Below are 27,899 nucleotides of genomic sequence, written 5' to 3' on the forward strand. Positions count from 1 at the left end.
GGGAGTCATGAAGTGGGGACCAACAATCTTAAGACTGGTAAACTCGGCAATTCTTTGTTCTTTGAATAAGCTGAGTTTCCTTATTTGTGTGTGTGTGTGTGTCTAGACACATCCATATATGTGTGTTTACCCTGGCCCGTGCTTAGCCATGTCAAAGGACAATTCAATTACCTCCTTCCCTGATGACTTTTTATTTGTGTATGATATTTATTTTGCTATTAGGTTCACATTCATCCCATGAAATTGTACATTCTTTGAGGGAGGGAATTCTTTTTTTTCCATTTCTTTAGCCTCTGGCCACTGGTTGCTAGATATTCTAGAAGTGAGTGACAGAGATAAAAAGCTTGGTCTTTAAGTAGAGCTACCATTATTTATCATCTATTCAGTGTCAAATGACATATCAAATGAAAAAAATAGATAATTCCAATCTTCATGGAGCTTATGTTCTGATGGGAGAAAACTGATAATAAAAGCATTTTATTGTATATATTATAAGTGCTATTAAGTGCTGTGGAAAAAATTAAAGGAGAGAAAAGAGATAGTGAGTTTTGGTAGAGATGAGGGTAGAGTGCTAATTTTGAATTTTTTGAATTTTTAAATTTTACAGCCAGAAAAGGCCTCTTTGAGAAGCTGACATTTGTGTAAAGACCTAGAGGAGGAGCTAGAAGGAAGAAGTTACATGGACCATCTAAGGGAAAGCAGTACAGGTAGGAAGAGCAGCATGTGCAAAGGCCCTCAGCGGAGCATGCCTGGTGTTTATGAGGAACAAAGAAGCCATTGTGACTAAAGGAATTTCTAGGAGTTGAAGTCAGAGATACGTTTGGAAACCAGTAGATCATTGTAAGAATTTTCCTAAGTGATATGGGAAGCCATTGAAGGGTTTTGGAATAAGGAGTCGCAAGATTTGTTTTAGGTTTTAAAGAACTGCTTTGGCTGCTATGTTGGGAATAATCAGTAGGGGGAGGCAAGAGAAAGGGAGATTAATTAGGAAACTACTCAAGGTTTATGGATTGAAGATGTTGTGTTTTAATGAAATGAGGAAAGGCTACAGAAATAGTATATTTGAGAAGGAAATGAGGAATTTAGTTTGGGGTATGATGAATAGATGCTAATTAGATATATAGGTAGAGATGTGGGAAACATGAATCAATAGAGTTGGGAGAGTGGGTTGGGAAGGCCTGGAGATTGGGAGTTATCAGCCTACAAATGGTGTTTAAAACTATGAGGTTGAGTGTCATTATAGAAGAGACCCACGAAATGAGCCCTGAGATATTACAACATCTGTAGGTTGGGTAGTTTAGCTGTAATCAACTGAGTAGAGAAGAAATAACTGGATGTTTAAATCACTAGACTTGTCAGTTATCATGTGTATAAATTTCCCATCCTAAATCTGGATTGAATTTTGGAGGTGATGGTCATTAGGTGATATATTAAATCTGTAAGGTACATCTTATTTGAAATGGAAATGGATGACTGGATGAGAAGAGATACTAATACACCTTATTGAACAGGGGGAAAATATACATTAGCATGAGGAACTGGAGCAGTTTTACTAGTTTTACTAGTTAAATAATATGAAGATTTTCTCTTTTGTTGTTATGTAAGAAAAACTTAGGAAGCCTTTTTATTTTTCATTGTAATAAAATATACTTCATACAAACTTTATCATTTTAATCATTAAGTGTACAATTTAGTAGCAGTAACTACATTCACAAGGTTGTGCAACCATCTCCACTTCTGGGAATCTTTGATTCTTCACATTAGACATGTAAAACTTAATGATATTATAATATGGGTCTGTATTTTCTGGTAGAAATTGAATATTGGGAAAATCCACTTGAAATCTGGACTTATCATTAGTGACTAAACGTGGCTAGAAACATCTTGTTGAGGCATATCCATAGGAAGAGAAGGAGGAGACCAGTGTCAATAACACAGAAGGTTGGAGTAAGTATTAAAAAAATTATAATAATTTCTGGAAGAGGATAGAAGTTCAGAACAACTTTGATCACAAAGAATAGGAATAAATTTGGCTCCAATTGGTAGAAATGAGGGATTCACAGTAAGAAAACAGTGCCGGTAAGGGGTGGTTAAAAAAAAAAATACAGTCTTGTAATACAGTGGGGCCAGGAGAAGGTTTCTGAGTTTAGCAGTTGGTGGGGAGTAAAACGTTGTAATTTGAAAGCTAAGCAAAAGGCATAGATTCAGAAAGTCCTGGCAAGGCAGAAGTAATCTGTGTAATTTCTAGGCCCCCAAAGAAAAAACTTGCTTTAGCAATTATTTCTTTGGCAGAGGTGGTAGGGGTGGAGTTGAAGCTTAGTAGGGGGTTAGGGAGGCAGAAACTGAGAGTCAGTGATAAGATCTGGGAAGGTAGAGACGATTTGGCGGGAGAGGGTGCCATTTGAGAGGTTCCTGGAGAGTGAGGAACCAAAGGTTGGTTTTGGAAAGCGTTCGTTTTAGGGAGGTCAGAGGCAGTGCGATGGACAGTTACAGGTCAATGGACAGGGGAGCGCTTTCTGAGGTAGTGGGTTTTGGAGGGACCTTCTCGCTGGCCATGCTTCCCTTCTTCGGTCTGTAACAGAAAGGGCCAGTACTGCGAAGCCAGAACGAGGGATGCGGGGTGATGCTGGGCGAGGGTGGGAGGCGTCCAGCCCGGGAGACTCCCCTTCGGGCCGTGACCCAGGCCCCGCCCCTGGCGTACGCCATCAGCCCGCGACGCGCCGCCCGTGATATTCCGTCCCGCCCGCGCTGCGGTCGGTGCCCTGTCACCGCCTGCTCCGGCCATGGCCAGGGCCCTTAGTCTGTAAATTGACGACCAAAGCTCCCGACGCGGCCCTGGTCCTGATGGTGGCGGCGGCGGCGGCGGCCCTGGCGGCCGCCGAGCCCCACCCCGCGATGCCGCAGGCGGCAGGAGCTGGAGGGCCCGCCGCCCGCCGAGACTTCTACTGGCTGCGCTCCTTCCTGGCCGGAGGTGGGTGTCCGCCGGGAGGACCTGGCCGCGCAGGGAGTGGCAGGGGCGGATCCGGGGCAGGGCGGGTGAGTGCAGTCGTGATGACATTCTTGGCTCTTGACTCTGGCTGCTTCAGTGCCCTGCCAGGTGTTTGCCGGGATCTGCTGTAATCTCTTTCTAATAATCACTTGACTATAGACAGCAGGATCCTGGGAAGGAAGGGCCTTGAGGGGAGCGGCTGGGGACTTGGAAGGGCTGAGCTAGGCACCCATTCTTCAGGGTTGGATAGCAGGGGAAAAAAGGGAGTCCCCTGAAAGACCCTAGGGTTTCATTGAAACATGATGGGCATTCCTTTCTTTTGTAGTCTAGTGTAGAACTGGATTTTGCATTTTGCTTAAAAGAAAACAAATATTGGAGGTCAGCTTTTTAAAGATGACTGGGAAATTGTGTGAAACCATCTACAACCAAAACTGGTTCCGGTGATTCCAGCAAACTGCCACAGCTACTTGACAGACAGCTAGTGCAGCCCTCCTGTTGGTGTGGTTCATACTGTTTCTCAAAATTTCTTCTGCTTTCCCATAGAGAGATATTTCAGTCTCACCCTGTTAATTGATTGTCTGAATTGTCATCACTTAATTATTTATTAAGGCTAGGAGTTTTTAAAATGCTGCATTATGAGGACTTGTAGAAAGATATCTGTATGCTGCAGTAGTATTAAGAATTATTTTGTTCTACTAATAAAAAGGACTTTTGTTCATTTATACAAGGAATATTTGAGTGCCTGCTCTGTGTCTGCTACATGCTCAGTGGACATCAGGGAACAAAACAAAGATCCTGGAGTTTACATTGGTTGGGGAGTGGTTGTGAGAAAGACAATAAACAAAATGAAAAAATAAGTTACTTGGTATATTAGAAAGTGAGGAATGCAATGGGAAGAAGTAAAAAGGAGAATGAGGCTAAGAAATGGAGAGGTTAAGTGCATATAATATTAAGTAGGATAGTTTGTGCTAGGTCTCATTGGGATCATGACTTGAGCAAACTTGAAAAAGTGAGGAAGTTTAGTAAGTTGATCTGTAATGAGGAGCAGTCAAGGTGGAGAGAAAAGCTAAAGAAAAGCTAATTCAGAGAGGGTCATGTCGGTTCAAAGAACAGCAGCGAGACCTGTGTGTCTATAGCCAGGTGGTGGTGATGGGGGAAGGAGGGTAGAAAGCTAAAGGGGAGAGGAAATGAAGGGCCTTGGAAACCATTGTAAAGATTCTGACTTTTACTTGGAGTGAAGTAGGGAGCCATTTCAGGTCTTTAGCAGAGAAGTGATAATGTTCCCAAGGATCACTTTGGCTGCTCTATTGAGAATAACTGTAGGGATGTAAATCTGGAAGCAGGGAGACAAATTTGAAGGTAATTGCTGTAATTCAGATGATAGGTGGTGGTGGCTTGGATCAGGTTAGTAGCCAGGGAGATGGTGAAAAAATGTGAGAACATAACCTGAATATAGATAGAATAAACGATTTTCTGACAGATTAGAGATGGGGTAAGGAAGAGAAGTCGAGGGTGACTTATTTTGGCCTGAGCAGCTGAAAGGATGAACTTGTCATTGAGTGAAATGGGGAGGCTATATAGTTGGAAGAACTTTCCTGATGGTTGTGGGGAGAGATCAGGAGTTTAGTTTTGGCCATGTTACATTTTGTGATGTTGACTAGACATTGAAGTAGAGTCTTGGTGACACGTAGGCAAGAATAGCAACCAGGACTCTCATATGCTGCTGATGGTAACGCAAACAGGTACAACCACTTTAGAGAACTGGCTGGGTAGTTATCTGTGAAGCTGAACATTTCTATACCATATGAGCCACCAGTTCCATCCACTCCTAGGTATATACCCAACATGTATGTATCTATGCTGTTATCTGTCATATTCATAATATTCCCAAAGCAGAAGCAACCCAATGTCCATCAATGTTAGATTATATAACCAAAATATGATATAATTATACAGTGAAATACTATGTAGCACTGAAAATGACTAAATTCCTGCCATGTACAACAGTGTGTTTGAATCTAATAAGCATGATATTGAACAGAAGCAGCCAGACACAAAGCAGTGCATACTATGTGATTTTATTTGTATAAAGTTCAAAACCAGCCAAAACTAAATCCCTGTTGTTAAAACTCACAAAGCTGATTGGTTGTCTCTGAGAAGGAGGAGCAAATAGTGATTTGGGGAATAGAAGAGAAGGACTTCTGGGAGGCTGATAATATTATTTCTTGATTTGGGTAGTCCTTACGTGGGTGTATTCATCTTGCTGTAGTTCGGTAAGTGGCATACTTACAATTTGTGCACTTTCTCTATGTTTCTTACACTTTGATACATAAAAATCTTTTAAGAGGAGGAAAGGAATTGGAGACAGCAAGTATAGGAAACTCTACAATGGAATCTTGATTAAGCTGTGTACTTTTTAGAACCTTGCACAATTTTTTCTTTTTTATATAGTTTTTTGTTTTAACATCAGGTTTATTAAGGTATAATTTATATGCAGTAAAGTTCACCCTTTTTTGCGTGTACAGTTGAATTTTCTTGAGGGGGAGCTAATTAGTCTACTTATTTATTTATTTCTTAATGGAGGTACTGGGGATTGAACCCAAGACCTTGTGCATGTTAAGCACAGTGCTCTAGCACTGAGGTATACCCTTCCCCCAGTGGAATGAATTTTGACAAACATGTTTTGTAATGACCAACTCAGCTGAGACATAGAATAGTTCCATCTCCCCCAGTTATTTCCACTTCCCTTTGTACTTACGCCTGTATTCTCATCTCCAACCCCTGGCAGCCGCTGATCTATTTTCTGTCCCTATAGTCTTGCCTTTTCCAGAACGTTATATAAATGTAATCACATAGTATATAGTCTTCTGAGTCTGGCTTCCTTCACTTAGCAAAATGCATTTAAGTTTTACCCATGTCGCATGCATTAGTAATATGCTCCTTTTTGTTATTAGTATTCCATTGTATGGATTTACCACATTGTCTTCTAGTTTTTGGTTATTTGAATAAAATGGCTATGAAAAGTTGCATACAGATTTTTGTAGCCATTATAGGTGTTCCTGGTAAAGTGATATGAGAAAATGCCGTTGGGCACGTTACTTACCCTCCTGTTCCTCAGTTTCCCCATCCTTTAAATGGGAAAATAAGAGTACTTATCTCAGAAGGTTGTATTGATTAAATGAGAAAGTACCTTTAAAGCCTTGTCACAGTGTCTGCAGTTACATATCTTAGCCTAGTGCCTGGTTCAAAGGAAACTTGTTAACTATTATTGTTGATTAGCAGTGTCCTTTGGCAAATACATTAACTTCACTTGCTCAAAATGAAGATAAAAGCTGCTTGATGTAACTCAGTGGACTTTGGTGATGATTAACTGAACTGTAAAGTAATGTGATAAGCCAGTCAAGATACTATTCAAGGAAACTACTTATTCAACACATTCTAAATATTTACATGGTTAATTCATAACTAGAAAGATAGTAATGTGACAAACTATTCTGAAACCTCATATATCTGACTGCAAATTATTTTTAGTTTATTCTCAATTTTGAGTGACCATGATTGCTATTTCCATTAGTTCAGATAAGAGAAGCTTGATATAGAAACTTATACATGAACTTAATATTTGAGTACAAATAGGCATTTTATTTTTGAGTATCTCAGAATATGAATTTTAGCATCATTTACATGCTGAGCTGTTAAGTAAAAGTGGGTGGGTTTTGAGTGATTTTATCTTACATTTTTAAAGTTTGTAAAGTAAGACTCTACATTCATTCAATAATTCAAATATTTATTGAATACCTGTTAAGGGACAGGCCCTGAACTGGTTTCTGGGGTTGCAGTAGTGAAAAGACCCACAAAATCCCAGTCCTCTTGTGCCTTCTGGAACAAATATGCAGTGATGAAGAGCTTAACATAATCATAAAAAGGGACAAGGACTTTTTTTATCCGCCTTTTTATAATAATAAGAACTCATTTGATTTGAGTGCTTGCTACATGCAAGGTTCTTCAAAAAAGTGTCTTAGTTCTTTCAGGCTGCTATAAAAAAATGCTATAATGTTGGTGGCTTATAAACAACAGACATCTTTCTTGTAGATCTAGAAGTCGGGAAGTCCAAGATCATGGTATCAGCAGATGCGGTATCTGGGGAGGATTTGCTTCCTCATAGCTGGCACCTTTTCACTGTTTTCACATGGGGAAGAGCCCAGAAATCTCTCTCGGGCCTCTTTTATAAGAGCAGTAATTTCATTCATGAGGATCCTAATCACCTCCTAAAGGTCCTACTTTTAAATACCATCACTAGGAATTAGTTTTCACCATATGAATTTTGGGGGAACACAATCAGTCTGTAGGAAAAAGTCTTTTATGTATTACCGCCTCAAAAGCAAGCTAAGCTAGTAGGGCTGACCTGCAATTTCTTCTTGATCTTTTCAAAAAAATTTTTTTTATGTGGAAAGTGTAATTACACATTATGGATATACCACAAATTAATTGTATTTGATGGATTCCAGACAGGTTTTGAAAGCATATTTTTGGATCTTTTGAAAGTTTGACATAACTGAGTTGTCTAAATAGGCTATTAGTTAAACCAAAGGATTAGCAAAATCCTCTAGATGTAATTTATTTCTGAATCTTAAAAAAAAAAAAAGAACCACATTGTCATCTTTATATTTCACATTCCTTCTATTCTGCTTTAGTAATTTTATTGATACAATGAAATAAAATTATTTTCATTTGTGATTACTAATGGCTTTGATCAAAAGAGAGCATTTACAGAATACTGAATACTTTTATTAACTAAGAAAATTAGGGATACAAATTTCATTTAAATTTTGAAAATATATCTAGTAAAGATTTTAATTTTAACACATTTAACTTTCATCAATTAAAGAGATATGTGCCTTTAAAACAGATATTAATATTTTGATTTTTGATCTTTTCAAATTTTTTAGGTATTGCTGGATGCTGTGCCAAAACAACAGTTGCTCCTTTGGATCGAGTAAAGGTTTTATTACAAGCTCACAATCACCATTACAAACATTTGGGTGAGTTCATGGATGCTAAAGACAAAAATGAAAATGTTATCCATCTGTTGGCTTTGTTTCCAGTTGTGAATCATAGTGGAAAGAGGACACAAAAGGGAGTTCAAGTTTGGGGGCAAATTTTATAAGGGATGTATTTCTTATCCATTTTAATCTTTTCATTTGCAGTAGTGGTTATATTTATTATTTTAGGATACTAATATCCTCTAAACCAAAATCTTCGAATTATTGAAATAAGTACTACATATTTTTTATTGAAATTAACAAGTCACATCCTTTACAGACACACATAACAACTCAGCTTGATTTTTTAAAAGAAAATCCAGTTAGTGGTGGAGATAAGGTTTGCTCCTTTTAAACACTTAAACATGCCATCTAGATATCATAGGGGAAGCAGAATACAATGAAATTAGTATATATGGATAAACTTAACACTGTTAAAAAAAATTGAGCCCTTAGTTGTTCCTTACTAACGTAAAAATCAGCTATTATAATTAATGTGGACACTCTAATAATACGTCATTAGTGGGAGTAGGAATTTTTTATAGTTTTTTTGGAGGGCATTTTGGTAATATGCATCAAAAGTCTTGAAAAGATACATGCTTTTTGGCCTTGCAATTCTATTTGTTTTAAGGAAGTAATCAGAAATGTGCTCACAGATGTATATACAAGAATCAGAACATTATTTATGTTGGTTAAAAAAAATCCCATGAAAATGTTCAATAATAGGGAATTGACTAAGTTAAATTAAATATTTAAATAAAAAAATAAGCCCATAGACTATTTTACAATCATAAAATATTGTAAAAGAATATTAATTGGCTAGGAAGAAAGTTTATAATGTGATTAATTAAATGGAAAAATATTACAAAATGGCTTAATCATATTGCATTTTGTCTTAATAAACATGCTTAGACATAATGCTAAACGGACAAATAATGAACATTAAGTGGTTAAATTCAATGGTGAGATTATAGGTAATTTTTTTCCCTAAGCTAATTTATAATATGTGTTGAACATATATTAATTTTTCAATTAGAGGGAAAACTATATAAAAGAAAAAATTAATGCAGACAGAGACAAAGAAAGAAATTAGGTCAAGGCAACTAATTCATATTACTCCATTGCTTTATAGTTTCATGCTTCAAGAGATGGGAATGATGTATGCTCTGCATGATTTATGCAGCATCAGTTTATAAGAAAGATGTTTAACAGAGTGAATAAGAATCAATCATTGTAACAATTGGGTTTTTTAAATGTGATTTTTCTAAAAAAATGGATTGTATATTTGTTATATTTGTTGTGGCTCATTTTTTGTCAATATTTTTAATACTAAGTAAGTCTATACTTAAAAATTTTTTTCTTTTCACTTAGAACTTTTATTTAATCCTTTTTTTAAAGAGCTTTCTTAAATATTTTAAAAAGTAAACCACACTTAAACAGTATACCACACTTATATACCATACATAAAAAGAAGATAAGCAAGGGGGAAGGGTCCTAATTACCTCCCCCTCCCACAAAAAAAGCCAAAAAAAATAAACAAAAAAGAAGATAAGCAAAACATATACCTTATCTATAAAAACTTCTTCACATTCATGTTACTACTATAATGAATCAGTTTCTGATTCATAGTCCTTGACATCACAGTTTTGTAACAACTCATGTTTTTCACATGATACTGTTCTCTGTGACATAAAGTGTACTTTAAATTCAAAGAAAGAAATTGCTACTATCTCTGTGTCCAGAAGTGAATTCTGTATCTTCACAGTGTACTGCTTATGTATAGAAAGAATCAGACCTTTGAATTTATTGAGAGATTATATAAAACTGGAAAGGAAGGAAATAATTTTCTTTTGTTGTTTAAATTGAGGGTGAAAAGGAGATGAATTCTATTACCCAATATCTCGGGGTGTTTGACAATGATCCAACATATGAATGTCTGAGCAGGATTGTTTTATTCCTTTAAACTTCTCTCCATGCTGATGTATGTTGTTTTGTTTCCTGATTTGTAATCATTAGATTACATATTCACATAAGATTTCATGCTCTACAGGGTTGCACGCATGGGTTACAGTGTACCTTACAAGGCATGCAAAATGTGAAATAGAATTCCTGGAGTGCAACAATGAACTATTGGTGTAGTGTATGGAGTTTCATGTGTCTTTAGAATATATAAACCAAAAAAAAGTTTTTAAGGTGTTAGTGGCTTTTAATTTTATTTTAAAAATGTTGTTGGGCATTTTATTCTAGATACCCTCCTTTTTACATGCATAAGATAGTTTTAAAATTTTGCTTAAACTTAAAAACATGATTTTTCACAGTCAAATTAAAGATGATGAAGATATGCTATTGAATAAAACTTCTACTTTAACTTCTTTTTAAAAGTGTATGATGTTATTTCTAAGGCAAAAACTGCTTTTTATTTTGAATCAAAATTACTGTGGCCAACTGAAAAGGAAGGAGTATAATTAGAATTTCTTCCCTAGTTTGCAATGAGTGTAAAGAATTTTTTCCTGTAATATATTGAAAACCTTTGACCCCCATTTACAGTCAGTGTGATTATAAAAATAGGTAGATAAATCATAAAAGGATTCTTTAAAAATCCTTACTTTTAATTTAGGTACCTTTTCATTTTATTTATTTTTATTTTTTGAATGTATAATATTTTCACAAGTTCATAATTCAGTAAGAGCAAAAGCAAGCACATTTTCCCTCCCATTTCCTCCTTAGAAATTAAGCATTTTTACAATTTGCTTCCATTTGCCTTCAGGCTAATGTATACTACACAAGCATATGCTTATATTTGACCAAATGTTATTTCCTTATAATCTTAGCTTGATAAAATAAGTAAAGATACAGAGAAGGATCTAAATAACACACATGCTCAATATAACTTGAGCATGTGTGTTGAGACACAGAGGACTTTGCACCCTACAGAGAATACCTGTTCTTCCCTAACATGCTTATAACGTATGCAAAAATTGGTTCAGTGTTATGCCTTAAAGAAAATCTCCATTTTCCAAGGTAAAAATTGGGGCGAGGGTATAGCTTAGTGGTAGAGTGTGTGCTTAGCATTAACGAAGTCCTGGGTAAAATCCCCAGTACCTCCATTTTAAAAATCAATCAATCAAAGTAAAAATAGTACAGACCATAGGTTGAAGGAGAAAAACAATGTAATTTTCTCAGTGGATATTTAAATGCCATTTGAAAAGATTCAACATCCATTCTTCCTCTGTTTGTCTTTCTCAGTTATTTTGTTTTAGGTGAGATTTTTTTTTTGTAACAAGCATAGGGTTAGATATGGCCTTTTAATAGAATTTGAGAGTATTTGGCTTTTAATAGAGGAATCTATGGCATTTAGATCTTTTTTTTCCAACCATTGATTTGTATCTTCATTGTGCTTTTCTTGTATCTTCCCCAGCCACCCTCCCTTGCATTTTGTTTCCTGGATTTTCTTTTTGAAAGTGCTTTATCTATTTCACTTCTATAAATGATTTCTCTTAAAATATTTATAATATAGAGTTTTAGAGAATAATATAATAAACATATGTGGAGCCACACAGTTTCAAAAATAAACATCAGTACAATTGAAACCTCCTCTGTATTTCTCCCTCATCATCAGCCTTCCTGTCCCTGCTCGGTGGCCATTGTTCTAAAGTTGATTACCCTTAAATTGTTATAAATACATTTGAATAAAATTAAACTGGGCTTAACTTTAGTATTCTCTTCCAGCAAAAGGATGTCTTTGATAGCGTTTTCTTTGGGGGAGGAGGGGGGTGAATATAGTTATATTATTTATGTATTTTGCAAGAACTTTATATATTATACATATAGCTGTTTTATATATATATATATATATGAAATAGAATTTTTTTAATAGCTTATTAGTCCATTTAGATATGTGCTTATTAAAATGCTTTTAGGATATGTCTTTTCTTGGATGTTAGTAAGTACCTACAGTTTTAATTTCTGGGGAGGGATCAAAAGGTTATTTGAATTCTGAACTGTGAAATGAGCTCAGTGATTTACTTTTATATTTTATCAAATCTTTGTTTGAAAAATTTGGAAAGAAACCTGAATTTAAATAGTTTAATAATGGAATGTAGAAGTCTGTACTGCAAATAGGATTAGTGATTGACATTTTCAGAATAATAAACGTATCATTATATCAGATGAGAACTTAGGCCTTTATCTGTATTTCTAATTAAAGTATACTATTAATGAAAATTTGCTCCCCAATTTAAATAGCTTTTTAATTGGTAGGTTTTTTATTTTTTTCTTTTATTTAATTGTTTCCTACATAAACAAACCATACATGTAACTGGGTCAGACTGGGAAACCTTCCTTCCTCCTTGCAGACAGTCAGTCATCTGCAGTACAATATCTGGACTTTCAATATATTTCTATTAATATTTTTACTTTGCTATAAGTTAATATAATTTATAGTAATTATAAATATGATTTACTATAGTTTGCAGCTGTTCTTGCTATAATGTGTTTTCTATTTTTACATGAGGAATGTTTACATAATTTGGGCATATGATTTATTTTAAGTAGATTTAACTCTTATATAGAAATTACTATTCATATAATTCCTCAAGCAAAAATATGAATAATGGTATAGTAATCTTTATCTGTGATTGTCATGAAAATTTGAATTTAGGTAGTTTTCTCTGTTTTAATAGTATGTTTCTTCTAAAAATCTTTCTAAAAATAGGAGTATTTTCTGCATTGCGTGCTGTTCCCCAAAAGGAGGGATACCTTGGATTGTATAAAGGGAATGGTGCAATGATGATTCGAATCTTTCCCTATGGTGCAATCCAGTTTATGGCATTTGAGCATTATAAAACGGTACTTAAACTTTTATCTTGTTTTCCTCTTTTGTGTCCTTGAATACCATACTTAATTGACAAAGCATTTGCTTTGACCTTTGAAGTTACTTTGGACAAATGGATAAAGTAGTGCCTTTTTGAAGAAATAAGACTTGTAATAGTTTAAAATTTTAAATACAACTAGGTTTTGGGGTTATCTATTCCAAAATTTTTAGTCATTTTTGAGTAAATTGTTCATGTTCACACTTATGAAGAAGAGCCAAAGTATTCTTCAACTAGATAATAATAAATCCATAAAATATTAATAGCTTTTGATGTGCTTTTTGTTTCTCAACTGTAGAAGAGGACCATTGTGGCTTTGGATTTTCTAATTAAGTAAAATAGTGAAAACATATTGTGAAAGTCTGTTTTTAAGTAATGCTATAAGTTAACAGCTTTTCCCATCATACTCATTAAGTTTCTCTTCCCTGGCTGACTCAAAGTTTATCCTCTTGAATATTTTAACATAGAAAGGGGTTAAATCCATTACAATTTATAAGGTGTCTTAAAATGAAAATTAAGCCGTAGAGATTGAGAACATTCTAAGCTAGTCAGAACTACCATCAGTATATCAAGACTTCATTGTCTACAGTAGCATTTTATTCTACTGTTCCCCTTCACATTTTAAATATTTGTGGTCATCAGTGTGTAGTGGAGTATATTTGGCAAGATCACTTCTGTTTAAGTGTGTAAGTAGAGCAGGTGCTACAGAGGAAATACCTGACCTCATTATTATGTGATATAACACTGCCCAGCTTTATATATCTGTGCTCATTTCACTCACATTCAATACTAGTTTTCTTTTTTACTAGTTTTGTAACTCTTTTGAGATAAGTTTTCATTTTTAAACAGTGAAATGGGCAACATTTAAAAAATATTTCATTTAAAACCAGTGAATGTATGTTCCTATATGACTGAAGCACTGTGCTCTATACCAGAAATTGACACAACATTGTAAACTGACTATACTTCAGTTAAAGAAAAAAAAGGATGCCACATTAAAAAAAAACTCATTTAATTTGATGTTTTGGTTTCTAGTTAATTACTACAAAGCTGGGAATTTCTGGTCACGTGCACAGATTGATGGCTGGATCCATGGCAGGTAAGAGGAATGGGTATATTTTATTTCTGCAAATTAATTTTCTATTAAAATACTTAATTTGATTAGATAACATGTGTGACATTGATTAAGTAGCACACATTTGTTAACTTCCTATGCTCAATTATGTAAGAAATTATTAATAGTCCAACTCAAAGTGTTTTATAGTAGGAGATTGTAAGGAATAGTATAAACTTATAACTATGTGAAAAACATACATTCCCATTGACAATTCTAATTCTGGAAATGTTTATGTTTTTCTTTCAAAACTTAAAAAAAAATTGTAATGGCTGTAGTAATACATATTCCTGTACAATGAAAATAGTTCTACTGCTAGAAGCAATCACTATTAGCAGTTTCTTATGTATGCTTTTTTCTAACACTATTTTATAGGATTAGAACTTTTCCTTTACAGTTGTCTCAAGACTCTTTTCTATATCAGTACATAGATCTTTCTATTTTTGTAAAGATTTTTATATTCTAAGGTGAGAATGTACCATTATTTATTTACTCAGTCTCCTATTGATTGACATTTGGGATATTTTCAATTTTTGTTTTACAAATAATACATTGTACTTGCGTGACTATATCTGTAGAATAAATTTTGAGAAGGGAAATTACTTCACCTATCAAAAAATATGTATATTTAATTTTTGATAGACCTTTCCAAACTGATCTCTATAATGCTTTCAGTAGTGGTTTTCCATACATACCGTTATCAACACTGGGTCTTATCAAATTTTTATCATTTGGCAATTAATTATGAGTAAGGTTGATCAGCTTTTCAAATGTTTATTGATCACTTGTATTTCTCTTACTTTCAGCCTTGAATTCTTTCTATTTTTTAAATATTCATTTTTATGAATTTGTGAATTAGGACATTATTTTTTTTTCTGTCAAATATTGTTAATATTTTATTTCTCAGTTTTAGATTTGTCTTTTAACCTTATTTGTGATTTTTTAGAAAAGTCATCCAAAAGTTCTCCCCTATATAGAAATTTTACATAGCCAAGTGGATTAGGGTTTTCCTTTGTAGCTTCAAAATTTTTTGTGTTTAGAAATGCCTTCCTCATTCTAAGATGAAAACATTTATTCATGTTTTCAACTAATGTTTTTTATATTGATGTGGGGTTTTTTTATGTGAGATGTTCATTGCCATTTTCTGAGACCTCTTGTTTACCATGTGGGACTACTGTATAAAATGGCATCCACAAATGGGAGAAAATATTTTCAAATGATGAGATGGACAAGGAGTTAAAATTCAAAATATACAAAGATCTCATACATGTTAATAAAAAAAAAAAGCAACCCAATCAAAAAATGGGCAGAAGACCTAAACAGACATCTCTCCAAAGAAGACAGAGAAATGGCCAACAAACACAAGAAAAGATGCTCAGCATCACTAACTGTTAGAGAAATGCAGATCAAAACTACAATGAGTTATCACCTCGTACTGGTCAGAATGGCCATCATCAAAAAGTCTACAAATAATAAATGTTGGAGAGGGTGTGGAGTAAAGGGAACCCTCAAGCACTGTTGGGAATGTACATTGGTGCAGCCACTTTTATACATATTTCCCCCCAATAAGCCTCTGGTTATGCTTCTCTTCTTGAATTCTTGAGCATTAAAATGCAGGAAAAGAGAAATTGGGAATGGAGGAATTTTGATAAAAAGAGAAAACAAGTGATTTGATTTTCAAAGGAAAGTGTCAAAAAAATAAATAGCTTGAAAAGGAAAAGACTGGGAGAATAATAATAGCTGATATTTGGATGTATTATTTACTACGTGTCAGAGATTATTCTAAGCATTTACATATATTAACTCACTTAATCTTCATAAAACTCTAAATTGAATAACTACTGTCATGACATCTATCTTATAGATAATGAAAATGAAACCCAGGTTAAGGAGCTTGCTCAAGGTTACATAGCAGGTTAGCTGTAGAGTCTGATTTGAGCTCAAGCAAGTTGACTCTCAAGCCTATACTGTTTATCTCTTTTGACCATTTGACCAATTTTGACCATAAGTCAAAAATAAGTAGTTTAAGAAACAGACTCACAGACATAGAAGACAAACTTATGATTACCAGGGGAGAAAGGAGTTGGGGGAGGAGGGATAAATTGGGAGCTCAGGATTTGAAGATACAAACTACTTTATATAAAACTAGTGCTAGATGACTTGACAGGTAGACTATATATATGCTTAGGTCCTCAGCAAAGCAGGGACATGTATTTTTAAAAAGCATTGATAGTCATCATGAGGAGAATCAGAATTTAGTTGAATATCCTCAAACTTCCTTTACAGTGCAGCATTGCTTTTAGTTTGAACAATGTAAGATGTCATAATCTTTTTTGTGTTTAGGGCTTCTAAAGCTGTAAATCCTAACCCTGTAGGCTTCATAATTTAATACTTAGAGTGAAGGGTAAAATATGATTGTCAGAAGAATGTTTCTCACCTCCCATCTACTCCAAAGATAAGCAAACATTTAAAATCATTAAGTAGTTGTCAAGATTTATCAGAGTACAAAATTATTAGAAATCTTCTTGCTATATGTGCTTTTAGGAATATTGAACAACAGCCAAAAGAAATCCTTCATAATTTTTAAACATCTTTGTTAAAGTTTTATTTTTCTTTTGGAAGTTTTGATTGATTGTTCAGATTTTAAAGAAATACACTATATAAAAACATGATGAAGTCAATTAGCTGAAAAACTGTAAAAGTAGATCATAGATTTAGCATAATGTGAGTTTAGCATTAATCATTGGCATTATTTTTACCATTCTCTGATGTACAATTAGGTTATGCCACTTCCTCAGCCTGACTCATGATCTTGCAGCTTTTAAACTAATGCCTCCTTTACCTTTACAAATTTTTGAATTATAGGAAAGATATAGATATAGATATAGATATAGATATAGATATAGATATAATTCTTATACATTTAAGTTTCTGCTTTCTTTTCAGGTATGACAGCAGTTATCTGTACTTACCCTCTTGACATGGTTAGAGTACGCCTAGCATTCCAGGTGAAAGGGGAACACACTTATAAAGGAATTATTCATGCATTCAAAACAATTTATGCAAAGGTATTTCATGTTTAATTTTCTTGTTTATAACATGTCCTTTTATATTTAGGCAAATATTTTGATGTATCTAAATAGCATCTAAAATTTGATGTATCTAAATATTCTTTTATTTATAATTATTGACATTAATATTAATTATTATGAAAACACATCTGTGTTTCAGAGTGTGTCTCAGAATAGTTTTTTCATTAAAAAGTATGCTTTTGTTCTTTGATATTTATTATAATGAGCCCAATGTAATTTCACTTCTAATTTTTCTTTACTCAAAAGGAAGGTGGTTTCCTTGGATTTTACAGAGGCCTGATGCCTACTATATTAGGAATGGCTCCGTATGCAGGTATGATTCAAATTTGGTGAAATCTTGATTTTTTATTTTCTTATAGGAATGATTTTTAAAGTTTATTATCTCTAATCTATACAGAATTAGTTTTTTCCTCCTTAAGTATAACCATTTATTAAATAATTTCTCCTTTCCCCAGTGATCTGTAGTGCTACTTCTGAAAACAATAATGGAGTGCAGTTTTATAATAAGTCTTTACATTTGGTAGGACACGTCCCTTGGCCTTATGCTTCTTTTTTTTCAGGCATGTAAAGGCTATAGATATTTTGCTATTCCACACACATTTTAGAATCAGTTTTTGATGTTACACAATCTTTGTTGGGGTTCTGAGTGAAATTTCACACAGATCTTGGACATTTTTGTTAGATATATTCATAGGCATCTTATAAACTTTGTTGTGTTTTTTAGAAATTACATTTTTAGTTTATTGTTTGATTTAATTTTATGTGATTTTATAACTAGGTGTTATTCTACCTGTTGATATTATGGCCAGCCACCACGTTACTTGTAGATGCTTTGGGTTTTCTGTGTGGACAACCACATCCTGTGCAAATAACATCATTTTTCTTACTTCTGTTCTAATCCTTATTTCTCTATTTATGTTTTCCTTACTGTGCTAGTTAAGGATCTATAGTGCAACAGTGAATAAAGTGATGATCCTGGGCATTTTGGCTTGTTATTGATTTTAAAGGGAATGTTTCTAATATGTATTTAGTATAATATTTACTGTAGTATATACCATTTATCAGGTTGAGGAATTTTGTTAAAAATTTTTATCTGAATTGGTGTTGAATTTTATCAGACACCCATTTCTACTTTCACTGAGGTGATCATTTAGTTTTCTCATTTAATCAATTTGATGAATGATCTTACTAGATGTTCTAATGTCAACCCAAATTGCTTATGATATAATGATCTTTTTATATCTTATGGGATTCAATTTACTAGTTGTTTTTAGAAGTTTGACATCTATATTCATAAATGAGATTAGCTTATAATATTCTTTTGTAATGTTCTTATATGGTTTGGGTATCAAGGTTACATAGGTCTCATAGAATGAGTTGAAGACTATCTCTTCATTTCCATTCTTAAGAAGAATCTGTATAAAATGATTAGAGTTATCTGTTTCTTGAATGTTTTCATTGTGAGATGATTTTTAAATACTGATTTAATTTCCTGAATGGTTGTATGACCATTCAGGTTTTCTATCTCTGTGAGTTATTTTTGGTAATTCATACCTTTCTTTACCATTTTGAACTTGACTGTTTTGTGTTAGTTTTCAGTTTTCTTGGCAGAAGGTTTTCCTTATTTCTTCGTATTTTTTCACACCTGCTATGTCTATAGTCATGTTCTTTTTTATTTTATTTGTTTTATAAGTTATCAGATTTTATAAAGAATCAATTTTGGCTTTCTTTCTCTAATCTGCCTTTAATATTCTATTTCATAGATTTTTTTCTTCATGTCGTAATTGTCTCCTTTCTGGGTTTATTCTTCAGTTGGATGCTTACATCATTAATTTTTAACTTTTGGATTTTTTTCCCTGGAATTTAAGTGTTTTCTCCTAAATACAGCTTTAGCTGCATCCCTTGAGTTTGTTATTTTATTTGTTTTTACTTAAAATTCGGATATTTTCAAACATATTTGAAAGGCGGCAATAGTAAAATGAACCACCATGTACATATCACCTAGCTTCATAGTGATCAACTCATGACATTTTGTTTCATCTATTCCCCTAATTACTCCCTCTACCCTTTATTCCAAATTATTTTAAAGTAAAAATACTTTATTATTTCATCCACAGTATTTCAGTATTCAGCTCTCTATGCTTTTTTTAAAGCATAATTGCATACCATTATGGAACTGTCTTAATATCATCTAGTATATTGTCATTGTTCAAATACCCCCTACCCCTAATTCATAATTATTTTTTGGCCAGATCCAAGTTAATATTTGCCTGGGACATCTTTTTATTTTCTACTTTTTCATGTTTTTATGTCTTAGGTATTTATTTTGTAATCATCATATAGCTGGGTATTTTTTCAATCCAGTTAGTAAGATCTTTTAATTGCCAGTTATCTAATGGTTATTGTGATTATTGATATATTTGGACTTGCTATTGATTTCCACTTGTTGCTTTTCTTTTTATGTTTCTTTTTATTCCTTTCTTATCTTGTTTGCTTATTTTTCTCAATCCTTATCCCCCAATCTTTTATAAATATGTAAATTTATTTGCCTCCTCCTATGCTTGGTGGTCTTTACTTATTTAGTTTTTCTCTTTATTTTTTATTCTTTTTTTCTTTTTGGTGGTCATTTCATGAGCTTATTACTTGATCTTAATTTCTGAGTTTCTGACCCAGTGATTCCATCTTCTGTAGGCCCAATGGCAGGATTCATCTCATTGACTCTGCTCCTCTTGGTATCAAAATGTAGAGTCATTCCATCTCTCTCATGGGCCGCAACTCCCAAGTGGGTCCCAGATTATATTTTTGGAAAGTAGTAGTGCTGGGGATTCTTGGAGACATCCTCTTCCTTTTTGTAAGCCCAGCAATGGATATAGTTATTCTGCAATGACAAAGTCTCTCAGAATACCTAGACTGCCGTTATGCTGGAAGCAGAACTCTAGTTTTTTGCTGTGTATTCTAATCTTTCTAATTCTTTTGTTTTTAGTTTTCAGTTGTGAAATACATTTTTTACATACAGTATATGTTTAATTTTGTTTCTTAATTTTTCCCCATTTCCCAAATATTTTTTATATTTCTGAATACTCTTTACAGACATTTTAATTAATTGTGTTATTTTTAATTGAATACCATTCTGCATTATTTTGGTATTTCCATTTTTCCCTACTTATGTTTAATTTGCTATGAATTTCCTTATTGTGTGGATTTTCTGTATTTAATATTAAGTCTTTAGGATACTTAGGATTTCCCAAATATAAAAGTGTATGAATATTCTAAAGTTATAGATCATCATTACAAAATACTGTAAGATTATAAGAATTTTATATAAAGAATAAATGCATATGTTGAGGTATTATCCTTGACTGAATTTTTGTTAGTGCTCATTTGTTCTTAAGCATCAAGTATCTTTTTAAATATTTTAAAAAATTTGTTAGATATCAAGATATCTTGAGTAATGCTTAGTTGCTTGGAATGCTTGAATTCTATTTTTGATTTTATTAATATATGACTTTAATGGTTCTATTATAAAATCATGTGAATATTCAGCAAGCACCAAATGTACATTATCAATAACTTAATTCAATATTCATTAGATTCCATATATCTTGTGAGCCTCTGATGGTCATACTCTTCCTTGAAGACAAAATTAGACATTATGAGTTGAAATAACAATGCTTTATCACTTCTGAATTTGTTGCCTCTATCTTGCATTATTACTGTCATTGTTACTGTAAATATAAGTTGTCACATTTACTTAAAATTATTAATCACAAATTTAATTCTTATGTGTAACCTTGGAAAACTGTTTAATTCTATTCATTTGTGAGGTGGCGTTATACTCAACTACTGCCTTTATTCAGTGAACTGAACTGGATATTAGTGTGTGAAAACCAATGTTGTAATTTTTATAGGTGGTAATTTTGTTATCTTTAGGTTATTTATAAACATTAATAAAACCTTTTTATCTTAGATTAAGCCAAACACCAGAAATCAGGAAATGCGTAGTTAGTTCCTTGAGTTAATTGGTTATTGTGTAAGAATGGTGCCTTTTCACAGCTCATGTTCTGTTAAGCATCGTGGTGAATTTATATTTTGTTTTTCAGGTGTTTCATTTTTTACTTTTGGTACCTTAAAGAGTGTTGGGCTTTCTCATGCTCCTACCCTTCTTGGCAGACCTTCATCAGACAATCCTAATGTCTTAGTTTTGAAAACTCACATAAACTTAATTTGTGGTGGTGTTGCTGGAGCAATAGCACAGACAATATCGTAAGTTTCTTCATCAACTTAATTCAGTCAAATTACATTTACCCAATCCTGATTTTCCGCATTGGTTAATCATTTTATTTTTTCTAATAGATTATTAAAACATAGGATCCCTTATAAAATATAAGTATTAATTTAATACATTTTTTTCAGATGTGCCTGCACTTTAAGCGTATTATAAATAACTGCATGCCAAATTGACCAGATTAGTTTGAACCCATTCAATTTCTGTGCCTTTTAAAAGAAAGGGAAAAGAAAGCTAGAAAGAAATACTAAGTACAGTCTTCATTCATATTTTCTCATGAATTTGCCCTTGTGAAGTTCTGAAATTTGAGCCATTTATCTCGTGTGTGTGTATGTGTGTGTGTTGGCACAACTTCTCTTGCATTAAATCTTGAAAGCCTACTTTGTGCCAGACAATATGCTAGGCATTGGGAGTTTCACTGAAGGGAAAACAAAATTATTGCCTTGAGAAGCCTATACTCTTATTAAGACGGTAGCAATTCAAGAGGATTTTATATTAATATAAGTTGTATTGGGGACATAGATAAAGGTATTACTATATTATAATTGGAAAAGTGGCTTCAAAGGATTTCCCTAGACCAAGAGAGACTGAGTAGATGAGATAAAAAGATGCTAGAATACCAAGAAGCAGGAACTTTTCAGGAACAGGAAGAAGAAAAGCTTTCTTTGACTGAGGGGTATCCTGAACAGCAGGGAGACAACAGGAAACAATAGTGTCACAAAAACTCAAAAAGAGAGTATCCAGTGGAAGAAGTTAAAGTAAGATAAGTACTGAAAAGGAAGGTGTTCATTGGGTTTTACAATTAAGGATTACTTTTGGGAAAGCAGATTCAGGATCATTGTGTTGGGGAGCGGATCATACTAGATTGAAGGTAAAAGAAGAAAAGGTGTGTGGTTTAGTTTTGGAAACAAGGCTGTGGAACCTTATTCGTTGGCAGAGACAAGATTACCTTTAGCGATTCTGAGTCTCTTCTTGGTTTTACTGCCCCTTATTCTTTATCATTTACTTCCAACTTAGAACCGTAAAATGTCTTCTCTTTTCCACTTCTCTTCTTAGGCTATATTCTGCACCCATTGAGTCTTAACAGATCCAGTCGCTCCTCTCCGGTCTAACCTGCTTTTAATTGTTCTTGTTTCTAGATTTTTGTAACGGTGCCCTCTTTTTGTGGTCATTCTCCCTGCCTTCCCTTTTTGGTTTCTTGCTGATTCATGACTTCTTCCTACATGTCTGTGCTGATTTTTTTAAAGCCCAGCCAGACTTTAGTCCTCTGCTCTTCTCATGAATACCTGGAATAGCTCATCTATCTTTATGGTTTCAGTGGTCACCTCTGTACAGTAACCAGTTCTATTTAAATCTCCATTACTTCTCTAGCAAGATCTTGAATGTTTCTAGTTGGACTTCTGTCCTCTGTGCAAACTCCATAATTCATGTATTACTTTCTCGTCGTCGTCTTCATGAGAATCTTCAGCTCTCAACTTTCCTACTTGTTACTCGTAACTATTAATCTTCTAGTCCTGCTAATAACTTGAAATCATTTTTCACATTGTACATACCCAGAAAAGTTACTGTCTTGTCATTTTTTACATAAGAACATTGTCTAGAATGCTATTTTCTTTCTTTCCCATTGTTATTTCCCTAGTTCTGATCCTTGTACTTTGTCTTCTTACTTTCTGTCTATTAATCAATTCCTTTTACCTACATACATCTTTTCCTGTTTGGAAACTGAATCCTTCAGGTTGAGCTTTTGGTCTCTTTATTCCCCACAAATTTTTTTCCTCTCCCCACCTCCCATTAAAAAATTATTCATGGAGATGCTATTAAAATGCAAAGGGAGCTTCATCCATTGGTAATATTATTTCTTAAACTGTTTGGTTGGTACATGGGTGTTTTTTATTATAACTATTTCATAGTAAATTTAAGTGTATATAAAAGTATATATTTTTGTCATATATCACTTTTGTATATCTTATGTATATTTTTACATATATATGTATACATATGAGAGCTTTGACTAGGAAAGTAGCTTTGTGATGCTGGAGAATGTCCCTAAGACCTAGTTTTCTTATCTTAATGTTGGGATAACTACCTACTTTATGCAATTGTTGTGAAGATGGAATGAGATAATGTACATGAGTTATTTGGCCTAGGACCTAGCATAAATAGTCAATTATAGCAAAATAAAAATAATTTAAAAAATCATCTGGGATCCTACTCCAAATAATGATTACTTTTGTATGTTTCTTTTCAGGCAATCTTTAAAAAATTTTTTAATTGAGGCATAATTGACATACAACATTATATTATGTTTGGTGTATAGCATAACGATTTGATATTTATATATATGGCAAAATGATCATGACAGTAAGTCAGGTTAACATCTGTCACCATGCTTGGTTTCAGAATCAGGCAATCTTTTTACATAGCGATTTCTCTGGCCTTTAAATGCAGTTTTCTATATTGTTCATTTTAGCCCTTAGGGAGAATTATTTTGTTGATCTACTGTCTACAGGGGCACTTGCTGAACACTTTTAGGGTAGTGGTTTTCAACTAGGGGTGATTTTGCCTCTAGCGGACATTTATTAATGTCTGGTTGTTACGTCTGGGGTTGTGCAACCAGCATCTAGTGAGTAGAGGCCAGGATGCACCTGAACATCCTGCAATGCACAGGACAGCCCCCACAACTAAGAACTATCCAACTCAAAATGGCAATAGTGCCAAATTTAAGAAACCCTTTCTTAGGGTTACAACAATGAAAAGCACCCAGTTTATTTCTTCAGGAAGTGGCATTTAATTTGGCTTTGGAGAATAAACAGAACTTGATATTGGATGATGAGAGAGAAGAATTATCTCATCCAAGGGAGCCACTTAGGCAAAGGCAAGGAGAACTCTCTATTGTTACTTGGTTTTATTCATGTGCCTATGTCCTGATTCCCAGAGAAGACAAAACGATAACAGAATAAGAGCACATTATTTCCTATCATACAGAGGACTTTGTATTCAATAATTGGCTTAGTAGAAACCTAAAAATCATTTTTCAATCCTTCTGCCTTTTTCTTCCTTTAGCTACCCATTTGATGTAACTCGTCGGCGAATGCAATTAGGAACTGTTCTTCCAGAATTTGAAAAGTGCCTGTAAGTTCTTCATTTGTCATTGTTCATTTTCTTTAGGAAATGAAATTTTTAAAGTAGTTAGGGGTATAGGACTGTGATCTCCCTACTAGTCTAGATCTTTCATTTTATCTCCCATAGTATACTTTGGTAACTTTATGAGAATTTAATCAGGTCCCAACCTTCCTATTAAAAATTTCACTTTACAGCACCTCTGTTAAATAGAAATATAATGCGAATCACATATGTAATTAAAAGTTTTCTGGTAGCCATATCAAAGAAAGGATAAAAAGACACAGATGAAATTGTTTTAAAATATTTTATTAATATATCTAAAATATTATCACTTCAGCATTTCAGTATTTTGCATCCCCCCCCTTTTTTTTTTTTTGCATACTAAGTGTTTGGAATCCAGGGTGTATTTTTCCCTCATAGCACATCTCAGTTGTGGACTTGGCCACATTTCAAGCGCTCAGTACACACATACCGTTGTTGGCTACTGTAATTGCATAGCACAGCCCTAGAGTTCTCTATACTCTGTAGAGATTTAGAATCATTCTGTTTGATTGGTGATGTACTGTCTCTCAGCGGAAGAGCAGAATATTTGTTCAGGACCTTGAATTGCCTTTGTTCACTCAGAAGATTTTTTTAAAGATTTCAGTCAAGATTGCCTATTGAAAGGGAAAGGCAAAGCCCAAAATGTTGGTCTGAAAGGAAAGAACACTGAAACAAGAAAGTCTTTATTGCTGAAATCTGAAAGATAGTTCCTCAAGCTTTAGTTCAGCCATCTACTAGTTATAGCAGAGAACTTGAGCAGAAATGGAAGCTTAAAGGGCAACTGCTCATACATCCTTTAAAAAGACTATATCAATATTTCAAATATTATTATGAAATAGTGTCGCTAGTAAATGTCACAGACACAATACAAACAAAATATATTGTATTAATGAGCCCTGAAATTCTATGCATAACACTGTACTTGTTTGGAATTAGTTGCTGTTTTATTGTGAATTTTTAGCTTGTTTTAACACCTACCTTCCAAAAGCTATTCGAGATGGCATTTTAGCTTCTCTTAAAAATGCTATTATGAACTAAAAAAAAAAAAATGCTATTATGGATCCTGAAATTGTCTCTTCGTGAGGAGGCATAAAGGTGTCATTATTTAACCATTCTCTTTCAGTACCATGAGGGAGACTATGAAGTATGTCTATGGACACCATGGAATTCGAAAAGGATTATATCGTGGTTTATCTCTTAATTATATTCGCTGCGTTCCTTCTCAAGCAGTGGCTTTTACAACTTATGAACTCATGAAGCAGTTTTTTCACCTCAATTAAAAAAAAAATCGTGATTCCTTTTCCTTAATAAACTCTCAGAGGGAGAAATAACATGTTAATTTGGGGGAGACCATTACTTGAAAGGGGATATTTTACCCTGTCACAGGAACCACTGGTATTTTAGTACTTGATTTTTTTTATTCATCACAAATCAAAAGTGCTTACTATACTTTTTGATGCCAAAAGTTGTATCTTAGAACATTGCAAAAAAATTCCTAAGCTGATGCTGGCTAATCAGTAAGGTTATTTGAAACCATTTTAAAGTGTTATTTGGAAGTAGAACTAACATAAAATGGGATTCAAGAGGTTGCCATTAGTTTTATCATGCTTTTCCAAGCTTTTAATTGCAATCATGATTTTCAAAGACTAACATTGGTTATTGTTATTATTATAAACAGGCTTAGTTATATTGTAGCAGAATGATGAGAACTGAAAATTTAAGTAATATAAAACATAGCTTAGAAGTCAGCATTGAAGTATTATTCTTAACTATCTCTCTTCTCATAATTCTACTCCACTGGATAATAGGATAAACAGTTTTTCTCTTCATTTTTTTATTGAAGTAAATGTTGTATTTAAAAAGTAGCTATGTAGAGACTCAGTAAGTCAGGAATTTTCAGGTAATGCTCAAATGTTATTACAAGTTTCTATGAGTGATTTAAAAGTATTTTTAAAAGTCAGTGTATTTCCCAAAAGCAGTAATAATAAATACAGAATATCTTTGTTCTCAAAACAGATTCATTTTATAGATTTGTTTTTGTTAGGTAATTTGGTGTATAGTAGAAAATGTATTTATGTGGGCTGTGAAATATTCATTAATATAGATGTGAAGGTCAAAGAATGTTTCTAAGGTATTATGTCATGATATATCAACTAGTTCTTCCATGTAAAATAATTTTAGTGCAATATAAACTAAAGTAGAAAATGTAAAATGTGATTTGAATTGCTATCCTTTATATTAAAATTAAGAATTCCATTTATATGTTTACAATACTTTTTATGTTTTATTATAAGCATGACAGAAATGGAAGGGGAACAGTGATAGTTCTGTCCTTAGAAGTAGCAATTTGTAGAATTGATACAATTTTTAAGACATTAGAAAACTAAGTTGAAAGTTATTTCTGCTTCAGTTTTTATTCTTTTGCATAAAGGATTTCTTGTCATACCATGGTAAAAATTAGATGAACTGGTTTCATTTTCAAAGTCTTTATTTTAAAATAAATATGTATCTTTGTATGATTTATGAGTGTAAATTTTTACCCACAGGTAAAAATACATGTGTTCCTAAAACTATTTTGTATATTTTCATTTCTGGGCTACACTGTAGCTAAATACTGTTATCAAATCTCGAGATTATTTAAATGTTTTAAATGAGTATTTCAGTTATAGAGGACTGCAAATATTTTTTTAAATAAAATTTTGCATTCTATGTCTGTTACAGAATGTATAGGATATTAAAAATAAATTTTATTCATATTTCAACAATTATTCCTCTCTTTCAACTATTTATATTATTGAAGCACAAATGTTAAACATAAGCAGTCAGAATGGAAGGATACTTAAAATAATGACAGTATTTATATCTGATTTATTTCAGATTGATAACCCAAAATCTTGACATTATTTTCCTTTTGAAGATTGAATGTTTCTGATTCACTCTCCATTATTACTCTTTTCTTGCCTTTTGGTGGGTATATCCCTCTGATCTGTGGAATGGGACAGTGATTTTGTCTAGGGATTGATAAGTGAGGTGTACCATTTCTACCTCTTTTTAAAAATGTTTAAATTATTTTTTAAATTTTTTTGGGTGAAGTAATTAGGTTTACTTACTTGTTTTATTTTTAGAGGGGGTACTGGGAGTTGAACCCAAGACCTTGTGTATGCTAAGCATGCGCTCTACCACTTGAGCTATGCCCTTCCCCCAATTTCTACTTCTTAATGGTGGCCCATATGGAGCTGGACAAGTTAGTGGATACATATGGTAATATCTCACCCCTTTCTCCCCCAGAGTACTCAACATCCATTTATTCAGCACCCATTGTGTGCCAGGGATTATATCAG

General features: G+C 33.3%; 1 protein-coding gene across 2 annotated transcripts; it reads left to right on the plus strand.

The window, feature by feature from the left end:
- Positions 1–2,725: 2,725 nt before the first annotated feature.
- On the plus strand, positions 2,726–27,323 carry SLC25A16 (solute carrier family 25 member 16). 2 transcript variants are annotated; one of them, XM_031461185.2, is made up of 9 exons: positions 2,726–2,971; positions 7,939–8,031; positions 12,746–12,879; positions 13,938–14,001; positions 16,963–17,084; positions 17,355–17,421; positions 21,209–21,371; positions 24,457–24,525; positions 25,654–27,323. In XM_031461185.2, the coding sequence occupies exons 1-9, from the start codon at positions 2,845–2,847 to the stop codon at positions 25,757–25,759; spliced, it is 945 nt and encodes a 314-aa protein (XP_031317045.1). In that variant the 5' UTR covers positions 2,726–2,844; the 3' UTR covers positions 25,760–27,323. The 2 variants fall into 2 exon arrangements, with proteins under 2 accessions (XP_031317045.1, XP_031317043.1); XM_031461183.2 differs by having other exon boundaries at positions 2,727–2,971; positions 25,682–27,323.
- The last annotated feature ends 576 nt before the right edge of the window (positions 27,324–27,899 follow it).

Source organism: Camelus dromedarius, chromosome 8, assembly GCF_036321535.1.
Source record: "Camelus dromedarius isolate mCamDro1 chromosome 8, mCamDro1.pat, whole genome shotgun sequence".
NCBI lineage: Eukaryota > Metazoa > Chordata > Mammalia > Artiodactyla > Camelidae > Camelus > Camelus dromedarius.

Bases quoted from the DNA above. Each gene is read 5' to 3' on its own strand.
- SLC25A16 (XM_031461183.2), top strand. From the start codon at position 2,845: ATGGTGGCGGCGGCGGCGGCGGCCCTGGCGGCCGCCGAGCCCCACCCC. The intron at 2,972-7,938 runs GTGGGTGTCCGC...CAAATTTTTTAG, and splicing joins GCGCTCCTTCCTGGCCGGAG to GTATTGCTGGATGCTGTGCC. The intron at 12,880-13,937 runs GTACTTAAACTT...TTTGGTTTCTAG, and splicing joins CATTTGAGCATTATAAAACG to TTAATTACTACAAAGCTGGG.